The 26,980-nt window shown below is 37.6% G+C and overlaps 1 protein-coding gene across 1 annotated transcript in view; it reads right to left on the bottom strand.

The window, feature by feature from the left end:
• csmd2 (CUB and Sushi multiple domains 2) overlaps window positions 1-26,980 on the bottom strand; it is a 295,070-nt gene that overhangs the window by 132,384 nt on the left and 135,706 nt on the right. The window contains exons 6-15 of the mRNA XM_057828476.1: window positions 15,514-15,626; window positions 14,116-14,193; window positions 12,281-12,368; window positions 12,058-12,182; window positions 9,605-9,726; window positions 7,956-8,059; window positions 6,541-6,653; window positions 2,407-2,589; window positions 1,215-1,405; window positions 1,011-1,146 (exon numbers count right to left, since the gene is read on the bottom strand). Coding sequence (XP_057684459.1) covers window positions 1,011-1,146; window positions 1,215-1,405; window positions 2,407-2,589; window positions 6,541-6,653; window positions 7,956-8,059; window positions 9,605-9,726; window positions 12,058-12,182; window positions 12,281-12,368; window positions 14,116-14,193; window positions 15,514-15,626 — 1,253 coding nt within the window. The remainder of the gene's footprint in view (window positions 1-1,010; window positions 1,147-1,214; window positions 1,406-2,406; window positions 2,590-6,540; window positions 6,654-7,955; window positions 8,060-9,604; window positions 9,727-12,057; window positions 12,183-12,280; window positions 12,369-14,115; window positions 14,194-15,513; window positions 15,627-26,980) is intronic.

Raw genomic sequence — 26,980 nt, 5'->3', positions numbered from 1 at the left:
TTGCTCTTTTAACAAAGAATTAAGATCATTTTACATCCATATCTATAAAGAATTCAGGGAGCTACGCATTTATTTGCAAGAATTTTCACCGTAAAAAGCTCTATGTGGTGATAAGACAGCACAACAGTGGCTTAAAGACCAGCAGCACATTCGACATATTTATGTAAAATAAATGCTAACTGCCCGTTTTTTTGCTTTTAACCAAGAATCGAGACTGTTTTACATCAACAACTTTAAGGGATTCAGGGATTTAAGCATTTATTCACAATAATTTTCAACTGAATAGTTCTTTGTCTCCGTTTCCACTCGGTCAGCTGTGACGGAGATAGGCCCCCTATTAATCGGCCCTGTGTCCCGTCAATATATCATGAAGTCTATTGAGACACTTTAATTTGTCATTGTGCAATTCTGATACAAATGCCAACATCATAGTATACTTCGTTTCCCTGGATGGCAAATTCTTTCACTGCTGTCTTACTTTTAAGACATTGGTGTGGACAATTCATAATGAGTTATGCAGGTCTCAAGAGCATAACACACATAACTGAACATGACTGCAAAATCCTGAAGAAAAAAAATGCAACGCAGTACATAACAGTATACCCATGAAACAGGTTTACTTCCATGTACAAAATTCATCTGTATATTTCCACACAAGTTAGCTACAACCCAGAATAGAATATAATGAGCGCTGCCACAATGTGTTTGCTAGCTACGAATGTGTCCTCTTTGTTCTAGATTTATTTAGATGCCAGGCCTCTGTATAGGAAAAAAAGACAGGGAGTTTGTCATTTTCTTAGAGTCACTTGCAGTGTGAGTGTGTGAACACTGTCAAGCACAGGTAGAGGAGTTTGGGTGAGATAGGTGACTCATTGTTATTGCACTTGATTTATGAGTTTCATTTGCATATGCATCAGATTCCGTAAACACACAACCTAGGATATAAAACATTCATTCCAGCCGGGCTTTCTGGTGAACCTTTAATAGAGTTGATCACCTTTGGTACTTACTTGTAAAAGTGATGTTAAAGCCTCTGTTTGTGTATGTGTGGTCAGTCAAGAACTCCAGGCGGGCAACATGGGCACTAGTTGTAATCGGAGATGGGAGGACGTCACCGGAGAAGGTGCCCAAAATGGGAGACTCAGCCTGACAAAAGACCAATAAAGACTGTCAGAATGAAATTTTTAAAAGTTCAAATTCAAGATTCAAAGTACCTTTCCTCCATCCTTGATAGAGAGGAAGTCAAATTGTTTTTCCATGCTCAGGTCATTGAAGGCCAAATTAATTCGACTCTCTGGGTTGGTTATGATAAGCCAAACACAGTGCATGTTGTTGCCATACTCTTGCGGGTAGTTTGGGGACAACAACACCCCTGACGGTGTGGTGAAGTTGAAGAAACAGGAAACTATAGGAAAAAATATGCAGAAAAGAAAATGAAGAAAGTGAAGAAAAATAATCAAATAAAGAACTACAGAAGGACTTTGTAATACTACAATAAGTAAGATACATTCTATTCAGTCTATTGTAATTTTAGCAGTAAGAATAGCTGGAAAGGAAATCAAGAATATTCATGATGAAGTCCAGTTTTCAATGTGCTGTTCACCACTGATTTTCATTCTGTCAATGTGATGACTGTCCTTTGGTGAAAGTAAGAGTTATTTAACATCTTCAAACATGTGATTAGTATTTCACTTGGCAGATATGAGATAAGCATATTTGAGGGCTGACAGCTATGTCTCATTTGTGAAACTTCACATCATTAAGATGGATGTCTTCAGTGCAATCTGTCTTAGTCTGGAAAAGTCAAAAGATGTTGCCTCAATAACAACATTTGAAAAATTCAGCAAAAGAGGGGAATGTTCTGTGACATAAATGCCATCAGTGGAGCGCTAGAAATAGCAACAGCACTTGCGAAGATGAAGATCAGTCACTGTTAATTAGTGTAATTTGCAAAAATACGCCTTTACTTTTTTCACCTCACAAAGTATGGACCTTAAACAAAATGTCATGAAACCTATTTTATCGCCACTGTTAGTACTTAGTAAGTTATGATTAGATGTGCATATATTCTTTGCGTTTATGTCATAATGTTTATCATCGTTGCCAACTAAATGATGAAGTTGTAAAGGTTAATATGGATAACATGTTACATCACAACTATTTTGCCGGAAATGCTATGCATGGTCAGATTTTCTTTTTATCCAGATTTCCTCTTTTTTTATTTGTGATAATTAGAAAATAGACCTCCATATTTTTTCAAAACCCACATTGCTTCTCCAAAACACTGTTGCAATAATCCGACCATTTATTATGCAACCGTTCTGTGCTCATCTGCGCCCTTCACAAATATTAATGCGCACAAATTCATTGTGTTCATGTGATTACATGCACGAGGCAGGGACTTACAGACACAGCTGGGTTTCTTGGCGGACCACTGGTTGTTTTTCTGGCAGGTGATATTCTTCTTTCCCACTAGCTCAAAGGCAGGCAAACACTCAAAGTACAGCCTGTCCCCATGACGGAAACCTGTCCCCTCTCGTTTGCCGTAAGCGGGGATGCCAGGGTCGCCACAGCTGCCTTGGTCAATTTCTGTTAAAAAAATAAAAATAAAATTGAAAATAGGGAATCAAGAACAGCCCTCAATGCAAGTATCACAGAGATTGTATCAAAAGCTAATTTGCAACACTTCTATCATTGTGACTCATAACCATGCATTATGAAATTGTTGTATATACATTTCTTTGAAGCTCAGAGGATTCTGGAGACGAGCACTACCTGACTATTGAGCATGTTTATATTAAAAAGGAAAAATAAGTTTTTCTTGTTATTGTTGTTGTCCAGCAAATGACTTGAAAATAAAGGCTACTACCAGCAGCAGCCCGGTGCAGATTCTGACAAAATATCTTAATATAGCCAAATGATAGCAATACACAATGTGTCCTATCAAATTGCAACATAATTAATTTAACTTTGAGGTATATTCACACAAAACATACAATATATACAGTATATATACAGTGGTATGTAAAGGTACTTGAACCTTTTGGAATTTCTCACATTTATGCATAAAATCACCATCAAATGTGATCTAAAATTTGTCAAAATCACACAGATAAAAGAAAACAGTCTGCTTAAACTATAACCACACAAACATTTAAAGATTTTCATATTTTAACGAGGATAGTATGCAAGCAATGACAAAAGGGGGAAAAATAAGTAAGTGAACCATCACATTTAATATTTTGTGACATTACATTAATGTCATGCCCCCCCGCGGCAGCAATAACGTCAACCAGACACTTCCTGTAGCTGCAGATCAGTCTGGCACATCGATCAGGACTAATCTTGGCCCATTCCTTTCTACAAAACTGCTGTAGTTCAATCAGATTCCTGGTATGTCTGGCATGAATCACTGTCTTTAGGTTATGCCACAGCATCTCAATGGAGTTCAAATCTGGATTTTGACTTGGCCACTCCAGAACTTGTATTTTGTTCTTCTGAAACCATTCTGAAGTTGTTTTTTTTCTGTGTTTAGATCACTGTCTTGTTGCAGCATCCACCCTCTTTTGAGCTTCAATTGTCTGACAGACTGCCTCAGGTTTTCCTGTAAAACATCCTGATAAACTTTTGAATTAATTCTTCCATTAATGATTGCAAGTTGTCCAGGCCCTGAGGCAGAAAACAGCCCCAAATCATGATGCTTTCTCCACCATGCTTCACAGTGGGGATGAGGTGTTGATGTTGGTGGGCTGTTCCTTTTTTCCTCCACACATGACATTGTGTCATACTCCCAAACAATTCAACTTTGGTTTCATCAGTCCACAAAATAGTTTGCCAAAACTTCTGTTAAGTGTAAAGTGCCTTTTTGTGAACATTAAATAAGCAACAATGTTTTTTTTTTTTTTTTTTTTTTAGACAGCAGTGGCTTCCTCCGTGGAGTCCTCCCATGAACACCATTCTTGGCCAAAGTTTTAGATATAGTTTATGTGTGTACAGAGATTTTGGACTGTGCCAGTGATTTATGCAAGTCTTTAGCATACACTCTAGGATTCTTTTTTACCTCTCTGAGTATTCTGCACTGAACTCATGGTGCCATCTTTGGTGGACGGCCATTCCTTGGGAGAGAAGCAACAGTGCCAAACTCTCTCTATTTTCAGACAACTTCTCTGACTGTCGATTGATGAACATCCAGACTTTTAGAGATGGTTTTGTATCCTTTTCCGACTTTATATAAATCAACAATCCATGATCGCAGGTCTTCAGACAGCTCTTTTGACCGAGCCAAGATGCACATCGGACAATGCTTCTCATCAAGACAATTCTTAAAAGGGGGGTGCTTTGTAGGTGGCAAGGCAGCTTTAAACCACTCATCAGTGATTGGGCACACACCTGATAAATTGTTTGGTAAAAATTGGTTTCCTCATTAAATAATGAAAACCTATAATTTTTCGTGTGGTTTTAGTTAAAGCAGACACTCTTTTTACATTTGTGTGATTTTGACAAAGATCAGATCACATTTGATGGTGATTTTATAAAGAAATGTGAGAAATTCCAAAAGGTTCAGATATTTTTCATACCACTGTATATTATATATATATATATATATATATATATATATATATATATATATATATATATATATATATATATATATATATATATATATATATATATATATATATTATATACTGTATTTTGTTTTTATTGCTCCACTGTAAGGAGTGCTGTAATGAACCTGAACCTCAGACACCATTTGATTTTCCTTCAGCTTCCTTCAGGTATGACATTACACATTAATAGGAAATTTGTATCGCGTATCAAATACAGAACAGACAATATCTTTCATATTCTGCCTTGACCATTGAAGGGTCATATTGCTGATACTGTATGTACAGTTCACTACGTACTCTATGTTGTGCTCCCTCAAGGATCAAAACCCATGAATTCTGTTCTACCAGCACGTCATTAGCTATTTACGTAGGGTATATACATTCATAGGTAATGAGTACCAAGACGTGCTTCATTTTGTTGTGGGTTGTTTATTTTGTTTTACCTCCTATCTGCTATGGAATCATGCAATTATATCAGTAAACATCACATTTAGAAGTTACGTTTGAAGAATGTGTCTGACTGAAAGACACAATACAGTATTTTCATTTAATTACTATTAATGCTGATACAGTATTTTCTACCTGAGAAATATTTACATTCCATTTTTTAACACCATAAGCAGATTGCAGATGGAAATGTTAACAATCTCTCCAGTAAAGTGTCTGCCCCACCCCGAGGCTGCCTTATTCACAAGACAACTTATTGATCTTACATGGAAGTCACCTTAAAGGAGACAGGGTTGCAGTACATTTTGAAATGCTGATACTAAATAAAATAGGTAGCGAAAGACTATTTCGTATTTTATCAAAACACAAGTAATTACGGTAAAACAATGCAAAGTCAGAATTGTATGCAAACATACTGCAATCTGTGTTTTTGTATGATTATGTTTCTGTATTTTCTCTGGGCACACGGTGTCAAGCGTAAATAGTATTTGTTTCTTATAAATAAGGAAAGGGATGTAATGGCATGCTTGTTACCCCTGTCTGTTTGGGTTAGAGAACTATCCAAGCGTTCTAATGGGCTCTCAAACTCACATTACTGTCAACAACAAAAGTGATGAGATCTCATAAGGCAGAGAATGACAAAGGGATTTTATTTCCCAAATACATGAATATAAACAAATGTCTCGAAGGGCAGTGAGCACTGCACAGCCCTACTTTCCAATCAGTCCTGATTTACCTTAGAAAATGCAACTAGATGTGAGTTATTTGCGGAAAACAACTGTGTTATACACATATTCTCATCTCTGATCAGAACTGAGTTGCAATAAGGCATAGTCTTTCTTTTGTTCACACAAAAATACAGTTTTGGATTTGGGAAAATCTGGAACCTTATTGTCTCATCATCCAAGCACAGCACCATCTAAATTGTAAAAATAAATGCTATATCAAAACGATCCCTGATTCCCAGCTTGTATTAAGCTTATCAAAAGGGCTTCGCTTTATTTTGCATGCACTAATATTCCATTTGAAACACTGAGGACACTGCAGTACCTGGGCAAAGTTTGTCTATCTGTACTGGGATGACTTTATTGGTAAATAGTATTGATGGATATTCAAAACAAACGAGGATGCAAATTAGACTTTATAGTTGAAGGAATTCAAAGCACATTTTCCCCTTCATTAAGTAGAACTCATTGTTTTAATTACATTTTCTTTCTTCAGACTGTTCTACTTTCTGGGTTTATTTTTACCAATGAAAAACAAGCAACTGTGGGCCGGGGAAATAGTTTGCAAAGCAGCGAAAGGTAAACAGATTCATATAGCAATAGACCGCTGCAAACATGCATTGACCTTGAGCAGCCTTCAAGAAAAGAGAAAAATAAGATTTTTGTGTACTGTTTTGGCAAAATGTCCACAATATGCAGTTTATAATGCAAACACCCAACTCACATAAATAGATATGCATATTTCAAGTAGCTCTTACCTTCATAAGACACCTTGAAGCCAAGAGAGCCACTAGTGTCGTCGGTTTTAAAATTGAGCCACATCTGATGACTGGTGCTAACCACGAGGTCTGGAGTAGTGGTACCTGACAGGCTAATAATAACATTTCATAAGTTGTCTTTGAGACAAGATCAGAATATATAAGTATGCAGCAGTAAAATAAAAGATGATATTTCAGGTAATTATACAAAGTCTGGAAAGCAAACCCGATCTTTTATGCAAGCACGAAAAAAATGCTAATTCAAAACATTTGGGCTGTGTTAGTGGGAAATGGAGTGAAGATCAGTCAGTGGCACAGAACTAATGTCCTCCAATCTGAATAGTAATTTCAATCAATTCTAATTAGTTACGAATCCCAACATGAAGAGTAAGTGATTAAGGGCCATAATTTTAGTGATGGCACATAGAAGGTGATTGGAATATAAAGAAGGTGGTGTCTGATGTTCTCTGGCAATTTAGCAAGTTCCACTGGTCATTAGGTATTTCACTAAATGGCTCTGATCTTCTTGAACATTCTGTGGTGCAATGACTACTAAACATGCACCAGCGCTTCAAGTGTTTGAAGATATCACAGTGGGATGGAGGGGATTAACATTGCCAAAAGAACCAAAAATAAGAAAACAATGTATTATAGAGTCCTAGGGGCAAAAATACCGTATTGGCCCGAATATACGATGGCCCTGATTATAAGACGACCCCCTTATTCATGACTCAACTTTGAAAAAAGACTTTTTGAACACCAAATTCATTTTTATACAGAACATAATTACAGTACATCTGAAACAAATGATTATAAAAATATATTTGAGAGAAAAAGCATGTTTTATTTGCCTCATTCAAATCTTAATATCTGAACATCTAAATATGTAAACTAAAGTGCAATCACATTCGTAAATGAATGGCTTCTGGTTTTTGAAATGTAAATAAACCAATCTATTGTGATAAAACAACAAAATTGCAATAACTGCATTAACCATCAAAGTGAAGTCTAACTGTAACTGTAGTCTTGAAACAAATCTGAATAAGGAAAATTATTGCAATAAAATAATGAAACTGGTTAAACTTGAGAGTAGCTAAGCTCTGTCATGACAGAACATCGCTTCAATGATATCTGGCGCCATCTAGCGTTGTGAATGGGGAGAGTAGCTGAGATCTGTCATGACAGATCATCGCTTCAATGATATCTGGCGCCATCTAGCATTGTGGATGGGTATAATGTCTAGACCGCGAGTATAAGACGACCCCCTCTTTTTCAATCTTATTTCAATGCAAAAAACACCGTCTTATATTCGGGCCAATACGGTGGATTCTGAATACAATAGCATCAAGAGAGACGCAATTTGTTCAAAAACATATGCAGAAAAACCAAAAGAGTGGATCACGAGAGTCACTCACACATGAAAGATCGTCTTCTGGTCCCCAACAACCTCACCATCCCCGACTGTCAGTGTGTCATAGCCTCGTTCCAGGTCAAAATCCTCAAAAGTCAGCTTGATCACCTAGACAACATTGGGGTTAGTGAGACCAGCGAAAATAACGGAAGCTGAAACATATCCGACAGATGCTTTTATGTTTGCCCATAGAGCTGAAATTATCACTCGAATAACTCGAGTTTAAAAATTGATCGAGTAATTTTATTCGCCTCGAGGAATCGTTTAATTTTGCCAGCTCTAAGCATCACGTTTTGCCCGGACTACTTTTAATGCAGGACAATGTGCTGACCTCACTTACGGACTGGAAGAAAACAGCGGCGGCAGATATAATTTATTCCAACCATGCATGGTTATAGAGATAATGACGAAGAAGCCGATGAAAGCCAAGAGAAATGCACCAAGAAAAGGCAGAAAATGTCAGAAGTGTGGGAGCATTTCAAGCTGGAGACCAAGGCAAACACTGTTTCATGTATTTACTGAAAGACAGCACATAACAAGACCCCTGCCCGGCCCCGGCTACCCGTGGCTCCGCCGACGCTTCCGCATCCCCGGCTGGAACCCGCGACTGATGACCACCCCTGGACCCCCACTCCAATGAAGGCGTTTACTCCGCAAGCAGAGAATCGATACTCGGGACAAGTAGTAGCGCTAATAAATAAGATTAAGGTTACTGTACCTTGCTAACGTAACGTTAGCCCTGCCGAGGCCTATGTTTCTATTAATTATGACTAATGTCGATGCGTGGCTAATGTGTCTTGTATACAGGTTTTATTTAATCTGTAAAAACAGTGCTGTAGAGTAATGAGGGTGTAAAATAAAAACCTAATAGAGCTAATTGTCAATTTTAGCTTGATAGTCATTGACGGATAAAACACCAAGTAGCTCTGGTGCCTAATGTGCTCCAATACAGCAGGTACCATACATTTATTCTGAACACTGCAAAAACTCAAAATCCTATCAGGACTTAGAATTTAGACTTAAACTTAAAACTTAACTAGAACTTAAAAATAGCTTGTGGAAATGGAAATTCAATTGAAACACTTCAGAAAAACAACTAACTTTTAAGTGATGTGTGTTATCAAGCGTAATGAAATTTCTAGGTTAGAAATCAGATTTTTTTTTTTTTTTTTACAAAATCTGAAGTTTTTGGAGTAAAAGCATATCATGATGCACATCAGGCAAAGCTTCTCATAAAGACAATTCTTACCAGGTGTGTGTTTTATAGTGGGCAGCGCAGTTTTAAACCACTCATCAGTGATTGGGCACACACCTCACTTAAATTGTTTGGTAAACATTGGTTTTAATTGCTCTTTAAGTCTCCTTAGGCAGAGGGTTCACTTAGTTATTTTCCCCCTTCTGTCATTTTTTGCATGCTATCCTTATTAAATATGAAAACCTATAAATGTTTGGGTAGTTTTAGTTAAACCAGACCGTTTTTACATCTGCGTGATTTTGACAAAGATCAGATCACATTTGATGGTGAATTTATGCAGAAATGTGAGAAATTCCAAAAGGCAAAGATATATATATTTTTTTATACTACTCTAGAATCGTCAAAATTAACACTGTACAGTGACACTTGCGATTATGTTATGATACTTCGTATTCTACCTTAGACGTGTCGGTCGCAGTGATGACCCAAGTGCAGTTGGCATTGTTGTCGTATTGGACCGGGTAGTTTGGCGATGTCATGACACCACTAGGTCCTCTTAGTTGACCTCCACACATTGGGGCTAAGAGAAGACAGATGTGTGTGAAATCCTTTGGTCAGATATGCTCAGGGTCTATTTACAGTTAATCACAGTGGAAACTGCAGCCATCGTCACGAGATCAGAAATCCCCGGAGTTTGTACTCAGATAGATATTCCTCGACCTAAGTGCAGTCCTCGATAAAGTTAATCATGAAACCATTCAGTTCTTTCATTGGGGGTTGGGCCTTGGAGGAACATTTCTAAATTGGATTTCTTACAATCGTATTAGTACATCATTATCTGGCTTTCTTGGCCAAGTTAATTTAGCTCCATATGGACTCCCTTAGGCATTAATTCTTAAACATAAAGTGTATATGGCGTACATAACGTACAGATGACACAGCCATATACAGTTTTTATGGACATTAAATACAGAATGGACAAAATGTGTAAACTGTGGGAAAGTCACTGTCTTATCGGTCCCCTGTCTGTGTAAAATCCTTGAAACCATGCCAAAGAGTCCACTGTGATTTATGATTGCAATCATAACTTTGAGAAATAAAACTATGTGAAAAAGACTCCCGTATATAACGTCAGACACAAGTGAGATGTTTCCCTTCGTTGTCAGGTTTTTAAATGGAGCGTCAAGGTTTTGCAGCACTAGAAAAACAATGTGAGTAGCAGATAACTGTAGATAGATTCCTTCCAGCATTAAATTTTGTTTTTAGGGGGAAAATAGGTTTTATTTGTATATGGAAATCATGTACTGTACAAAGAAATGCAAACTATTATCATAATAATAAAAATATAGTATCGCATATGGTAAAATAGCAAAACAACAACAGATAAGATCTAACTTTTGCAGCTGCCACACAAAGTTGTTGAGAAGGAATGTGGAGTAAATTTGTATTTGCCCCACTGTAGTCCTTTTCAAGCATCCAACTAAACTAACACAATAACCGCAGTGTTGTCTTACTACCTGGCAAAATCAATCGATGAAAAGAACGATGTGCCTCTTAAAAATGAAATAGTGGTGTAGATAAACACTACAACTAATATTACTCATACCACAACTACTATGACTACTAATGTAAGTTATTATAATGATAAATATAATAACGAAAACTAATAGTAAACTCAGTGAGAAGTAACAAATGAGTTTTAGCATTTCAGAGGACTGTTTGTAAATCTAAAGTTTTTAGAGGAGGGCATATCCAGAGGGGGAGCTTTTACATTTATACATTTTTGTAGGTGGGAGCCATTGATACACACATGCGTAAGGAAAGCTTTACTAATGTATAGACAACAAAGCAATTCGTTAGGACAACAATAGGTCCTCAGTGCAGCGGGACTGTGAAAACTTTGAAGCAAGCCATCCTTCAAAGGACAATGTGACTTTTGTTATCACGGCCTGCGGGGATCTGCATGGTAGAGCTGTTAAACATCCTTTCAAATTAAAGCAGAATTTCAATGAGTGCTTAAAGGGAAGTATGTGTATGTGTGTACCTAGAGTGCCTAAAATTATTTAAAAGGGCCTGAACATTAGTCCTGGTGCGACACTTAAAAAGGCAGCTGCGAAGCAATTAATAATAGTTGTTCTGACCTTGAATGTGACCCTTATATTGAATAATACAGCACAGGGGAAGTGCAACAGCTCAAAAAAAGAACATACGAAATAATTGAGAGCAGCGCATTTCTTTAAAAACAGCACACATTTTGATCCTTCCCACTGCATGCTAATAATAATACTTTCATTGTACTGATGACTGTGGATGACTAGGACATGGGTCATCAATTATAACATGATAATTTTTTTATCATCATTCAACCAAGTGAGGCAGAAAAATGTGCAGTTCCAAAGATTAATTTGGGAAAATGTAAAAGAATAAAACTAAAGGGAAATGTTGCTGAAATTGTCAGTGAAGCATATGTATTAGCTACAAATACTTCCTGTGTGAGTTGTAATAATAATAATAATAATAATAATAATGATATTAATAATAATAATTTGTATCACAAAAACAACACCCAAATATGATCCTCAATTATTCAGGAATTGGACAATGGACCCATACTGCACCACTTTGGTCAATGATTTAAACTGTGTCAGCCACAAAATATTGACTAGGAAATCTCCTTGATGGTGGATCTCTCATTTACAGAGCTCTTTTATTTTTTTCCCAAATTAACAATTGGAAAATTGAAAGAAGCAAGACTGCCAAATTTGTGAGCTGGATAAATAATGCAAACCGATGACTAGAACAATAGACTCACGCAACCTTAGTAACCAGGATGACGCATCGCAAGGGGCTTATAGCTGTGAACTCTGGTTTCTCATGTGCCAACATGGTCATGCACAGTGTCAACACTTGCCTCGGCAGATGGGCCGCTCGTCACTCCAGCCCACATAGCTGTCAGTCACCCTTAGACAACTGATGCTCTTGGATCCTTGCAGCTCATAACCCTCGTCGCAAGAGAAATGCACTGTGGCGCCTCGCCTGCGGTCAGGTTACATACATACAGCGATAGCATTAAAAATCTGCTCTTGTTTAAGTTTCTGCCTAAATATTCAAAAAATATGATTCTTTCTTTCTACCTGAAGTCTGAGCCTTTTCTTTTACCCCGATCTGGGATGCCAGGGTCAGGACACATGTTGTGTCCTTGTGCCACGCCCATCTGGGACACTACATTGAACAAAATGTGGAAAATGTAATACAGGTAGTCCTCAGGTTATGAATGAGTTCTATTGCTATGCTTTCGATGTAACCGAGATTTCCGCCTAAATCAGAATCAACCTTTAAGTACCCCTAAATCTCAAAATAACTGTCCAAAAAGTCCAAAAGTATTGTATTTTGTTTAATGATGGAGAATACACTGCCCTCTGATGGAAGCTTTGGGTGTGACTGTACTGCCACCTTATATGATTGGGGAGGAGACTCAGATGTCTGACATGGATAAAAAAATAGTTGCGCTCTGGTTTGGTACACACAAGGCTGTAAGTTGTTTCAGATAATATATATTGCGTATGCATTTGTAATTAAGTTTAAAGCTACATTTTGTGGAGTTATGTATGAGCGATTTGTCATGAGAATTGTAAATACCGTAATTTCCCGAATATAAGGCGCACCCGTGTATAACGAGCACCCCAAATTTACTTGTAAAATCTAGGGAAAATTATTGTACCCGTGTATAACATGCACCCTAATTTTAGCACCAATAAATAGAAGAATACAAAAAAACAGAGCTCGTGTACAGATACAGAAATGTCATTTTACTGACTGGTGAAACACACCACCAGCATAGCACATTGGTAGTTCAAAACATTACCGTAAACTGACAATATGTGACATAAGAATATGATCTGACAACTTCTTCAACTTACCAGAATCCAGGAGAAAACAAAACAGATGTGACTTTTCTTTTAAAGGCTGCTGTATAACTTGCTCGTTTCATCATGATGAAAAAATGTTTCTTCTATCGATTGATACGGTAAAATAAAAGTGAGGATTTACGTCGGAAATCGGAAAGCACATTGCTGTACACTGGATTGTAACAATAGGAAATATTGTTATTTGGGTTTGAGTTTTCCGAGGGACAGATATAGTTGACACAGGAAGTCTGTGTGTGTTACGTTTGTTATGGTCAGAGTTGCGGAGCTGCAATAAACGTTGACTTAAATGAGTTCAAGAAACTAAATTCTGTGCTTTATGAAGAGTGAAAAAAGCAGAATTTAACACAGACGAAATTATTCGACCAATCAGAGTGAAGTATTACCGAAACAAAATGGTGACGTCACGTACTGTAATGGTCGGCAACGGATCGCCGCATACGTTTCTTCAACACAACATGGCTGTGTCAATAAAAAAAAAAAAAAATATCGGTCTTTTTATATACATATATATATATATATATATATATTTCTGTCTCCATCCCTGTACCCGTGTATAATGCGCACCATGATTTTACAAGTTGATTTTGGGGAAAAAAAGTGCGCGTTATATCCGGGAAATTACGGTATGTTAGGATTCGTAGCATTTAAGATAGCCTAATTTGCCTAACAAAAGTGTGCTGCTTTAATCTACTAAATTTACTTATCGATCAGACTAAATGGACGTTTGATCATCAATTGTTTTTCTGTCAAGTGTTTTACTGTTAAATTACATGTCTTTTAGAACATCAGTGTACATATGTGTGTTACAGCTTTACAAAGTATCAAAAGTGAAGGAAGTAAAAAGCTTCAAAAAGCACAACTGCCCTGTTTGCTTTCGGTAACGCTGAACAACTTCAAATTTATTCAGGACAGAACACATCATATCAATTAAGTAAAGTAAAAAATTGGTGGTGCTAAATCAGAACTTTCCCATTCTGTGTTCCAATGTTTCTGTTCACTAACTAAACAATCTGCAAAAGACGATGACTTTATTGACTTACACACTGATATCTTGTGATAGTTGTCTTTACTTGGTAACATCTTCACACCTCGAGATTTCAGCTCAGTCATCTTCTTCACTGGAGAGGGGAGAAAAACAGATATAAATAAACACCTTTTTGACTGACATGATTATCTACTCTTTTGGAGCAAAGGTTGTCATAGAACAAAAGAAAGTTAATTCCCGACACTCATTATTATGACAGAAATCAAGCAAATAAAGATGCGGCGGAATCTGTCAACAAATGATACAAGAAGAATTTTAAAAAAAGAAAAAAGATCAAAACTATATTCTCTTTTACACTAATTAAATTGACACATTTTATAATTTCCTGAGATATAAAGAGTGCGTGCTTCCAATCACCAAAAAAGAATACCGTAAGTAATAAAGGCAGTGTTGTATTAAAACATTTGATGTTAAATCCAGAGTCTCATGAACTTATTGACTTACATTTGTGTATTCATTTTGCATAAATCTTTAAAACACGTACAAGTAAAACATGAAAATCTAATCCCACCCTCCTTCGTATTCTATATGGTTCTGTTCTGCTTCCCTGCCTATTTGTCGGTCTATTCCCACTGCCTCTGAAATCAAGACATCCTTAGAGAGCACCTTCCTTGTCGAGGAATAATCCAATTCTCCCAGTTCATCTTTTTTCTGAGTTGGCCCTTGTACCTCAAAGAGTAATAGCATGAGAAATGGCATTGGTCGAGGGAGGGATTGTATTAGAGAATCAACATCTGAGCTTGTGCAATGTACGGCGAAAACAAAGTGATCACAAAAACCTACAAATATGAATAATCACGTAACCTACTGTGTCTGGAAAAAGTACTCACACTCAGGCACATGCAAAAACAAAAAAGTAATTGAAAGAAATGAGTTGTTCCCTGGTAAGCACAATTTGAAATAATTTCTTTCTTTTTGCTTATTAAAACAAAAGTCATTCAAGCTATCAGGTTTTCCTCCACTGGTCTTGACATTATCTTCTCTTTTCAGTGTCATCTTGAGAGTGGAACAAAATGAAGAGTAAGGTCATTAACATTTTATTTCCCTGGGAACACGAGTGTGCTCAGCAGATTCGTAGTCCTCTTATATTATGAATTATCTTTTGACACAAGTTCACAGGTTCGGATTTTGTGCTTGGGGTGCAGCTCAATAGGCAGGAAGCAATGGCGTGTTCAAAAATTGGAAAAATGTCCCTTCTCTGGAGGGTAACGGTTATGAATTGCTTAGCGATCTGTAATGACTTTAACCTGCTTTTAATTTACTCCACAACTGTTCATTTTCATCAGATTTGAACCTTGTTAAAGCCCAATAATATGAATGTGCCTGTGTAAATAAATATTCATAAACACTGTATACATATAGAGGTCTTTGCCAAGAATCACTTCATCCCTACCTTGGTATTGGGCACTGAAACCTTTAAGCTTGTGGTTGCCGTCAGAAGTAAAATGCAGACGAAGCCAGTTCTTGCTGCTAATAATGGGGGAAGGAAGGTTAGGGCCAGTGAACCTGCAAGCATGAAGAGACAGAGTGGACGTAAGTACTTTCGATTAGTAGGATGGGAGCATTTTAGAATGCAAATATTAAGTTAACAGATTGCACAATGCAGGGAAATCAGATATCCCGATTTCTGCAACCAAATGCATATAAACCACAGGCCCAGTGCTTACACATAAAATAATAAGCACTTCAACTACTTAAAAAAAAAAAAAAAAAAAAAAAAAAAAAACAGTTATTAGGCAAGTGGATAATTTTGACTACTTTTATCTCTAACTCCAATTTGGATAAACTTGAACGTTTTCTGAATGTAATGCATGTCAGATGACATGTATTTGTGAAATAGAGCAGGGTGAGTCCAGGGAAATCACTTATCGGGGAACTGGTGTTGCGACCACATGCTGGCCCGGGCCTCTAAGGGGCCTGGTTTTCAGGCATAAAGGGGGCACAGGTGGGGTAGGGTCTTAAAATAATGGATGGTGGCGCAAGGATCTATAATAGAGTGCATAAGTGTTTTGAACAGTGTCTGGCAAGTTCAAAAAACTGACTGACTCAGTCTCTAGCCTTTTTTTTTTTTGTTTTGTTTTTTTTTTGTTAATAGACATATTAATTTGCCAATTTGAAGGGTTTTTATGTTTTCATTATTCTCATTTCCAAATTGTGAACATGAAAAGTGTGATGGAAAAATCTGGTTTTCATTTTGTTGCATAAGAATTATGAACACTAATAGTTTTCTAATAATGGTCGTCATATAGTATACCATATTCTCTGGACTATAAGTCGCGTTTTTTTCAGTTTGGCTAGGGGTGCGACATACTCTGGAGCGACTTATGTGTGAAATTATCAACACATTATGACATCATTTCACATGTTATTTTGGAGTGACACTGATGGCTTGGTAAACTTGTTAGCATGTTCTTTATGCTATAGTTATCTGAATAACTTAATAGCTATGTTACATTAACATACCGGCCACGTTCGCATTTCTTTGTTCATGCATCATATAACATTATCATACTGTACACATATTCAGCATGTTGCTCTCTATTGTATTTTTATTTTAAATTGCCTTTCAAGATGACATATCTGTTCTATGTGTTGGATTTTATTAAGTACATTTCCCTCAAAAATGCGACTTATACTCCAGTGCGACTTATATTTTTTTTCCACCTCTTCATTGTACATTTTTGGGCTGGTGCAATTTATACTCAGGTGCGACTTATAGTAAAAAAAAATATGGTAGATACTATTTAAAACTTTTACGACTTAAATGTTAACGTTTGAGGGTTCACTAACATTTTAGATTGACCAAGAGCCCTATTTTTATACAATAACAAAATACAGTATATCCGCAAAACTACAACTTGACTAATGATTGTGCATGCAGTGAAGTAGCAAGCACCCAAACCACTTCTGGAACTTTTGGAAAGCTACTGCAATTCATACATGTTATTGCATTGATTATGTGTTCCCCTGAAATTGTTTTTTGATTCAGTCGGCATTTTCATGTTATGAGATTTTTGTAAACAATAATTCAGTGCATCAAAGTTCTAACACAGTTTTATGCCGAGACACATATAGTCATGTGAAACAATTAGAACACCCTATGGAAGCCAGTGTGTTTTGTAACATATTTGCTCATATGGATATTTAATATAAATTCTAACAATCTTGAGAGATTCAAGTAAAATAAACAATTCAAACTGAAAAAAAATATATTTTATAACTTATAACCTCTGTAAAAAGTAATTTTAAATAAATGCAATTTTTATTGAGGAATAAATTAGGACACACCCACATTCAATCCCACTTGAAATGGCTAAATTCACACACAAGTGTATCACATGAGGTGCACATGATTAGAACATTCATTACCCAGTGTTTTGAAGGAGGCTTGCCTTATCTAAACCTCACATTAATTTGGTGTGCCTCTGACTGTTGAAGTGAGAAAAAACACCATTGTGAGATCATAGGAGCTGTCTGAGGCTTTCAGAAAGACGATCGTAGACGCTTATGAGTCTGGTAAGGGATTTCAAAAGATCTCAAAAGAAAATAAAATCAGCCATTCCACTATCCGGAAAATAGTCTACAAGTGGAGGACATTCAAAACAACTGCCAACATGCCCAGGTCTGGCCGTCCAAGCAAGTTCAGCCCGAGAGCAGACCGCAAGATGCTAAAAGAAGTCCCCAAAAACCTTAAAATGTCATGACAGGACCTATAGCAGGCTCTTGCTACTGTTGATGTGAAAGTGCATGCCTCTACAATCAGAAATATACTTCACAAGTTTAACCTTCATGGGAGGTGAGGCCTTTGCTCTCCAAGAAGAAAATGAAGGCCAGACTGAAGTTTGCCAGAGTGAATGTAGACAAAGACCAGGACTTCTGGAATAATGTTCTTTGCACAGATGAATCTAAAATTGAATTATTTGGACACTAGAACAGAGGATATGTTTGGCGTAAACCCAATACAGTATTGTAGGAAAAGAACGTCATACCAACTGTGAAGCATGGAGGTGGAAGTGTCATTGTTTGGGGATGCTTTGCCTAAGCAGGACCTGGCCAGCTCTCCATCATAGAATCCACCATGAATTCTATCGTGTAACAGAGGGTGCTTGAGGAACATGTGAGATCATCTCTGGAAAAAATTAAAGCTGAAGCGAAACTGGACCATGCAACACGACAATGACCCAAAATGTACCAGTAAATCCACTAAGGATTGGCTGAAAAGGAAGAAAATGGAGAGTCCTGGAATGGCCGAGTCAAAACCCAGATCTTAATCCCATTGAGATGCTGTGAGGTGACTTGAAACAGGCTGTACATGCAAGAAACCCATCAAACATCTCACAGCTGAAAGTATTCTGCGTTGAGAACTGGGGCAACCTTTTTTTTCAGGCAGATGTCAAAGATTGGTAGATGGCTACAAAAAGAATCTCACTGAAGTTATTTCAGCCAAAGGGGGTAACACTAGCTATTAGGTGGTAGGGTGTCCTAACTTTTTCCTCAGTCAGAATATGCATTTTTGTCGATATATTTGGTTTAATGAGTAAAACCATTTTAATTTTTGTTGTTTACCTTCAATTAAATCACTTTCTTTTCCAGAGATAAAGAAAAACAAAATATTTTGTGGGGTGTCCTAATTTTTTCACATGACTGTATACCATATTTCAACCAGTGCCAGAACCAATAAAAGCCTTTGGTTCTCCTCTTGTTTGGTTGATACTATTATTTCACTTTTAATGAGGCCTCTTATTACAGATTCTTAATTGCTACAAACAGCACTTCGCCAAACAGTTTGCTAATAAAACAGAGGACCAGCATTGGCATTTGCAGGAACAAGGCACTTCATTTCCAGCTTAGGAAAAAGGAATTGTGGACCATACTTCACAAACACTTAATGAGCTCTTGCTTACCAGGCACATCTGCCATTGTTAAAGACAAAGGCATTTGGGGCCACACAGTTTTATCATAGGACAAACTAACTCAAGGGAGTCTCCTCTGCCAAATTACCCACAAAAATTGATAACATGTGATATATACAGTATGGTTTGTGTGTAAGATCCGTAACTCGACGCTAGTGTTTAAGACTTTGCTGCTATATTGAAAATGACTGCCAAAGCATTAATCTCATCCCGGTCTTTGCAAAATATAAATCAAAATGAACAAATAGCGAGTCAGTCATTTTACTGAGACATTCCCGCATCACTTATTTTACTTTGACCTGCAGGCTGCAAGGTGGAATTGAAGTCAAGTGCACCGGTCATAAGTTGCACTTGATAGATGGTGCCATGTACAACATAGATAGGGGCAGCCAGAATTGGTTGGGAGCAAGGGCGTAGGTTTGGTCTTAATATTGGTAGGGACAATATAACAGCCTAACCTGCATGTCCACCTTTTGCTGGGGACGGGACATTAATTAGACCAAACATTTGGTGAATGGGGGTCAGGGCTACATTTCTCACCAATATGAACCTGATTAATTGATAGGCTAAATGATCAATGCAAAATAAATCTGTATTGACCTATACTAACTTTCACTGCAAATTTATAATGTCTTAATCTGATCATTTTTGATAATCTAGTCAAATTATTTTCTCCATTTTTTATTTTTGAGTGTTAAAGGCTAGTTAACAGATTAATGTGTCAGAGTCTTCCACTTACCTTAAGTAAATATTATTATTTGTTCCTATTGAGCCTATACATCGAATGGTCATTTTTGACCTAAATCAAGAAAAAAATTCTTTCAAATAATGTTTCGTACAATATTCTTGAATTAAGAACATTTCTGACAAACAAGTTTTTCTTTTAAGATTAAATATATAAACTTTTTGCTTAAAATAAGTATGTTAAGCTTATTTTCAACTAGCTCTTATTCCAAGAAATCTGAGTAAAATTGACTTGAAGCACTGTAGCAGTAGCAAAATTAGTGGTGTGTTCCCCACCTCCACAACAATGAAGTGTTTTTACATTACTTACAGTGGCTTCTGCTGGCGGAAAAAAAACTTCTAATATCCCTCATCTTCGAAAGGGTCGGGGGAGGCGGCATGTATTTCTGTTGGACTGTGAATGTCATCAGCCAATCAAACGTGTGTTTGAGTGAAAAAAAATGGACTGGCACATTCAGCGAGTGAAAAGGGGTCAGTGCAAGTCTGAACATAATGAAAGTACTGTAATTCAATTAATAATGGTAGTCAATTCTATCCTTACAAAATATAGGAAGACAGATCTACATGACCTATATAACTAAAGTCATTATATCATGCAAATAAGGTTGCTTAAAAGTTGGTTTGAGCCTCCTGAAAAGTTGGTAAGTTTATGTCCCTACTGTCCCAATGCAAACCTACGCCCTTGGTTGGGAGGATACAGTATATAACTTAATATAATAGAGAAGTGTGTGCACATTACTAATACACTACTTTCAATAAATGTTACCAAATCAATGGAAAGTGGAATTCAATCGGGACAAAATGTTTTTTTTTTTTTCATGACATTTTGAGAACGAAATAACAGATTGTCCAAAAAAAAAAAAAAAAAAAAAAAAAAGGTGACAACAATATGCAGCCCATAAAGTATGCCATTGATGATTATCTGTTTAACAAAAGGTTCATCCGACCATAATACATAACGAATTTTGGAGTTTCTTTCCAGATTCCATCACTTTCTTTAAAGTAACATACATTTAAGAGTGAACGGGACGACAGGGAGCAACACATTTAGTGTGGAGCAGACTGTTGGAGGTCTTCTGAAGGATGCTTTGGCTCTCTGTGCTTTCTATGGTTCCTTTGCACCTCCCTGTATTAGTTTATTATTGTCTTGAGAGCATGGTACTAAATCAGTTTTCTTTTGCTTGGGCCCAAAGCTCCACTGTCTGAGGGACTTTAATGATTGCTAGCCCGATAAAGTGTGTTTTAGCCAGGTCAAGGTGAAAGAGGATGATGTTTAGTTGATTGAAGACTGATACTGTGTGTGCACCGATATGTTATGGGTTCCTTTGGTATTATAGCTCACTTTCTTTTGTCTGAACTTTGATGAGTTTGATAATACGTTTGGTTCTCTTTCACATGTTAGAAATTCCAAGTAATTGAAAACAGTAATGCTCTGTGATTGACTGGCAGCCGATTCAGTGTGTACCCTGCCTACTGCCCATAGTCAGCTGGGATAGGCTCCAGCTAGCCTGGTACTCCAGACTCACCACTGTTCCAGCTACTGAGTCTGGCCACCATTAAGCGGATAAAATTTCCAGGGCGGAGCAAGCCACAGCAAACAGACAGCGGAGTGTACAGATCAGCAACGGGCGGGACGAGGGACTTGCACGCGGAAGTAAACATACAAGGAGAGCGGAGTTCATTCAACATGGCTAGCGTGAGACAGACTGTTGTCAATGACTTGTGTCGATGTGTTTTTGGTAATTTAAAACTGATTTTACCGTGGAATGGAACATATTCTCGGCTCTCCTGTTCGCCATCTGTGTTGTTGTGGAGACGACTTCCGACGCGGAAGAATGATGTTGCTCGTTAAGAACACGTCACGCAAATAAACTAATCTGATTTGTCGATTGATTTTGTACTTGCTTGAGAGGCTGTTAATGGGCTGGGTCCCAGACTATTCTCTCAGTGTTTGAAAAACACAGGGAGAACAGTCTGGCCGTGCCAGGCAAGGCTCCAGCACCCCAGCGACCCTCATGAGGATAAGGAAAATGAATAAATCATTGACGTCTTTGTCAAAAATGACAATAACAAATATTTCGTTGTGTTTGGAAATACAATAAGATTTGTTTTCTACCTTGGCAAGAGAGAATGTGCAATGCTGCCTTAGCCTTTAAAGGTCTGTGCTGAGTGATCATCAGACGCTAAAAACGCCTAGCGTTAGCATAGCATTAGCACTCGCGTTAGCATTAGCTTCAGAATGGCGAGCATCCTCTTAAACACTATCCTGTCTAAAGGCTGAGTTATGCTTCCACGTCAGACCTGCGCCGTCACCCGATTTACGACCCTGCGCCGTAGCCTCTCTGGGTCCTTTTTTTTTCCTGACTTCGCGTCACGTCAATGCGTGTGACGTGGTGGAAATGGACTATGATTGGTCCGCTCAGACTGTTGTTTCCGGTTCAGCGCGAAATCACCGCCATTCTCAAATATTATATTTCTACATGCAAAAATGGACCAAGCCGACGAGAGTATCATCGAAGAGCAAGTACGAAAACTTCTACAATGTCTCGTCAAGACATTATGAAGATTGCCAAATGGCAAGCAATTCGTGGGAGGAGATAGCTGAAAATGTGGGGCTGGAGGTCAGCCAGCGATTGAATAAAAATAAATAAAAAGGAAGAACCACCGAGACAAGTACAGTATGTGTGTGTTCGGAATCGAATGGCCACACGAAGTGGTGACCCAGTCGGCCAAAAACTGCCAGCTTTTTATCACTTTATGTCATATTTTTGGTCGGTGCACTTCATCATTTATTGTGTACATATGTTTGCTGTGAGTCTGTGACTTATTTACGTGTCACACTTCAAGTATATGAAGAATAAAGCACAGGTTTGGTGTCAAAGAGTTGTTTTGAGTCAAAATAGTTGTTTTGATTTTTAATTTTCAACAACAGACCGTTCACACACGATACATCATCACTGATTGAGAGTGCCTCGGTGCTTTTATGATCACGTTAACATCAATGCTTGCAACGCAGTTTGGGAAATTCCATAGACACCAAAAATCTGCTATGGCTTCCCACTGGCTGGTTGTAGAACACGGCAAACAAATCGGGCTGGAGGGCTTTGCAGACCTCGGACAAAACGCTGGACGCAGTGCTCAACGCCAGTTTGAAGCTAGCCACAGCTATCTGCTTTCCACCCGAGGCTAGAACTCTCTATGCGGCATCAAACCGCCTCAAAACAGACTGCCTCAAAACAGTCTTCTGCATCGCCTGCGCCTCAACATTTGTATGATCAACATTTATTCAATTTTGATGAGCTGAAGATCCACATTCAAGCGTTCTTGCATTGTTTATTTTTTTCTCAGTTAAACTAGACAAGAGCAAGTCAACAAGCATGCCCCAGAACCGTACAAACATAACGCCACACCGCTCTGGTGGCTTGCCGGTGAATTACAGAGCAATGCGTCACCTGGCCGGAGCATACAGTTTGTGGCTTCAAGGTAGGTTTAATTGAAAATAATTTACTGCTTTTCCTTCTGAATGTGTATTATAATCACAATGTTGGAATAGTCCTTGTAGATGTGTATATAATATGGGCTCCTCTGTCTATGTTTATTCGAAATTGTTGGAAACCTTCATTTATTTTTGGAATAAAACTTTACAGACAATAATATGTTGAGTAACTGTAGACTATGTCTAAAACTACACAAAATTTGTATGAGATTTTGTCAACTAGACAAAGACCAAAACATTTTAAAATGACTAAAATATGACTAAGACTAAAAAGTATTTTCGTCCAAAAGACTAAGATTTAGACAAAAATCTAAAGGACTGCCAAAACCAACACTGGAATAAATGAATGAAAACAGCAAACTCTGTGACATGGCTTGTTTTGGGTATTGCAGAAACAGGTGTAAGGCAACATGGAGCAGCATTCTTTAAAAGCATTAATAAGAAAATTTACCTATAGGGAAGTATATAAAAAAAGAGGCAGATATTTAGCATAATCACATCGCCTCAATGAAAAAAACTATTATCTTGCATGTGCACTATCAATCACAATAGAAGTAGGCAAACAAATTGGCAGCTTCATATATGTTAATGTTCCAAGTAATTTAGCTTTTCTGTTCACGGCTGGCCAACAAAAACAACGAGGGGAAACAAACTGTTGGTAGTTTTAGTGAAAAAAAAAGACTAAAGCAGGCTAGAGCGAAACAACTTGACCGGTAAATGTCTTTCAGCTGCAGCTGTCAAAATTCATTTAGTTTCTTTTTTACCGGATGTTTTATGCCATCTGCTTTGTATTCTAGCCAATCACTATGGTATGCATACTAAGTAGTAGGCGGAGTTCACTTTTCAGAGGTTACTGGATCCACAGCAGGACAAAACGTGTTAAATCACAGTTTTGGAGCTAGAATGCATCTAATGCAGGGGTTCCCAACCTATTCCACTAAGGCACACTGTGGGTGCAGGATTTCATTCTTACCAAACAAGATGACAACACTTTTTCCCCAATCTGGTGTTTTACAAGTGCAATCAGTTGATTGCAGTCAGGTGTGGCTTGTTTTAGCAGAAGCCTCATTGGTTCAACTGTCTCTGCTGGATTGGCTGGAACAAAAACCAGGACCCACAGTGTGCCTTGAGGACTGGGTTGAAAACCCCTGATCTAATGAACATAGTTCATGTTCGCATGTGGGCGTTTCCGTGATTGGTTAGGCTGAGGGACCATTCTGGGACCAGATAGACGTTGCTTGTAATTGCAGCTACTTTAGAAGATGAATCAGAAGTCTGCTTTGTATGCAAGTCTGTGCTGGGGACTGGGGGTCACAGTGACTTTAAAGAATCCAACTAAACTTTCGGCATTTTAATGATGTGCATTATAACACCGGACAGGCTAATCCAGATAAACTATACAGTATAGTGCATGTAGACAGACTAAAATACACTACTGATAGAAGCATAAAATCCCCTCTGAAGTGAAAGTAATCAGTGTGAAAGTCTGGTGTGGCACTGACCTTCAGACTTAGCAAAAATGTGCCAAGCTCTGGGGGGGGTTTACTAAACCCCTCTAAATATTACTGAACCACCACTTTTTTCGTTCAGGTCTTGACACAGTCAACTCCAAGGTAACAGAGAAAAAAAAAAAAACATCAATGGATAGCAAAGGTTTCTGTAAGGCCTACAGGGCAATAGTGTTTCATGTAAGAGAATTTTAAACTTCATCATGTTAATATGATCTCTTTTCTTATACTTCCCTGGTTCCATTCTTGTAAATTGCTATATAATTAAATTTATGTTTAGTTCTTTTTTTTTTTTTTTTTTTTTTTTTTTTTTTTTTTGCAGTCCCTTTATAATTTAAAGTCGAACTTGCTCACAGCAGGGAGTCTTGTTAAATTTTCAGTGGAATTGCCGTCTTCCTTTTCTTGCCTGCCGTCAGAGAACATATAATGTAGACACTGATTGAAAGAAACTTCCTTCCTGGAAGAACAACACATCACTCATCAATTCCCTTTCTTTCATTCCATCTACTTTTCTTCAAATATGCTGCACCTATTTAAACTTATATACCGATGGTTTAAAATTTTGAAAATCCAATTATAGCAACGTGCAGTACATCTTCATGGACCTTGTAAAATTTTTGCTACTATAAGTCGTACTTAAAACCCTTTATTTTTTACCCAAAATTGTCAATCTGCCTTATAAATCAGTGCGGCATATGTATGAATTCTGGTTGAAGTTAATGACCTCCAACGCTTAAGTCGCAGTTACACCCGGCCAAAATTGTTTAATTATTTTTATTTTGTGAAAAACTAATAGAAACACAGCAATTTTCAAGGGCAGATTGCAGCACTTTCAACCTTGTATTTAACTGATAGCTTATCAAGAACCAACAAATAAATTAGACCAACAAAATCACATGAAATGAAAACATGCAGAGAAGTGGAGCAAACAAAGGAGCACGCGATGAAGAGATCAAAGCAGCCATTAAAATGGTTCAAGGGTAATGCCGTATTTGAAGTTACCAATATTGCTTTGAAAGACCACTCACAAACATTATATTTTATTTGAGCTACACTGATTCATGTCTTTTGCTGTGATATTTTGCAAAAAGAGGACTGACAACTCAATAGTGCATTTGATTGTTTGCTGTAAAATGAAGGGAGGCATTCGTTGGAATCAAGGACGTACGGTATGTAGCCTTAAGTGTCAATGTATCTTGTTGCTTCAATAATAAAAGCAACAAGCCATTTTGATGTCAATCTTTTTTGTGTATTGGTATTTTTGGCATTGACCAGGGAAGGACGTAATCATCGTTTTTCCTTATGCCAATTCTGTTAATCAACTTCTAAATATTTGTAATGATATCACTTTTTCTCTAAAATTCAGGGGTCGATAATATAATTGGCCTGGTGGCCTGGACAAACTTTTAAAACCGTCAGGGCCACCAAAATGTTCCAAACACTGGCCCAGTGGGGCCATTAAAAATAATGCGTTGATTTAAAAAAAAAAACATTTGGTAGTTTTTCAGTTTTAGTCGATTTTAGCGACGCCGGTGGACAAAAGCGTTTCCCATGAGGACCAGCGCACACCCGCAAAGTGTCGTAAAATCATCAATTAAACAAAAATCAATCTCCGGGTCCCCTGCCGATGGATTGAACAACATTTCTGTTTCCAGCGGCTGTGTGAAGGATGAATAGTAATAAGGTAATGACTCGAGTTGTGGCTAAACAATAGCATATGATGATTAGCAGTCATGTGGCTTAGTATGGCTACATAACGGCATTATTTTTTTCAGTAATGGGGTAAGCTAACTAATTATTTTTTCTGCCGTTACAACGCTGTTACCGTTACTGACGGTCAAAAGCGGTGCGTTGCTTACTTTGAAAAAACTGAAGAAACTACCAGGCGTAGCGAGTCTACTCTGCTCTGTTTATTTGTCATCCAAGACTTGGGATGCATTCAGGTTCATGGCAATACAAATAGTAAACACGAATAGCCTACCTTTGCAAGAACGATGGAGTTGCCGTTTGATACGGTCATAATGTACAGGTCCTGCACCCATCCACAGCAAAACTGTTCATAGCTTTGTAGCGATTTGTAATCGCAATCACTGATGAGTTTAGTAACATACACCAAACAATAAATACAACAGAATGTCCATTTCACGTAATTGTGGAAGCCCGTTGACATCTTTACCCCATTTGTCTTTGGCTTGCTCG

This window comes from Corythoichthys intestinalis, chromosome 22 (assembly GCF_030265065.1).
Source record: "Corythoichthys intestinalis isolate RoL2023-P3 chromosome 22, ASM3026506v1, whole genome shotgun sequence".
Classification (NCBI taxonomy): Eukaryota; Metazoa; Chordata; class Actinopteri; order Syngnathiformes; family Syngnathidae; genus Corythoichthys; species Corythoichthys intestinalis.
Note: the sequence above shows the minus strand (reverse complement) of the source record. Positions and strands in the feature narration are given on the sequence as shown.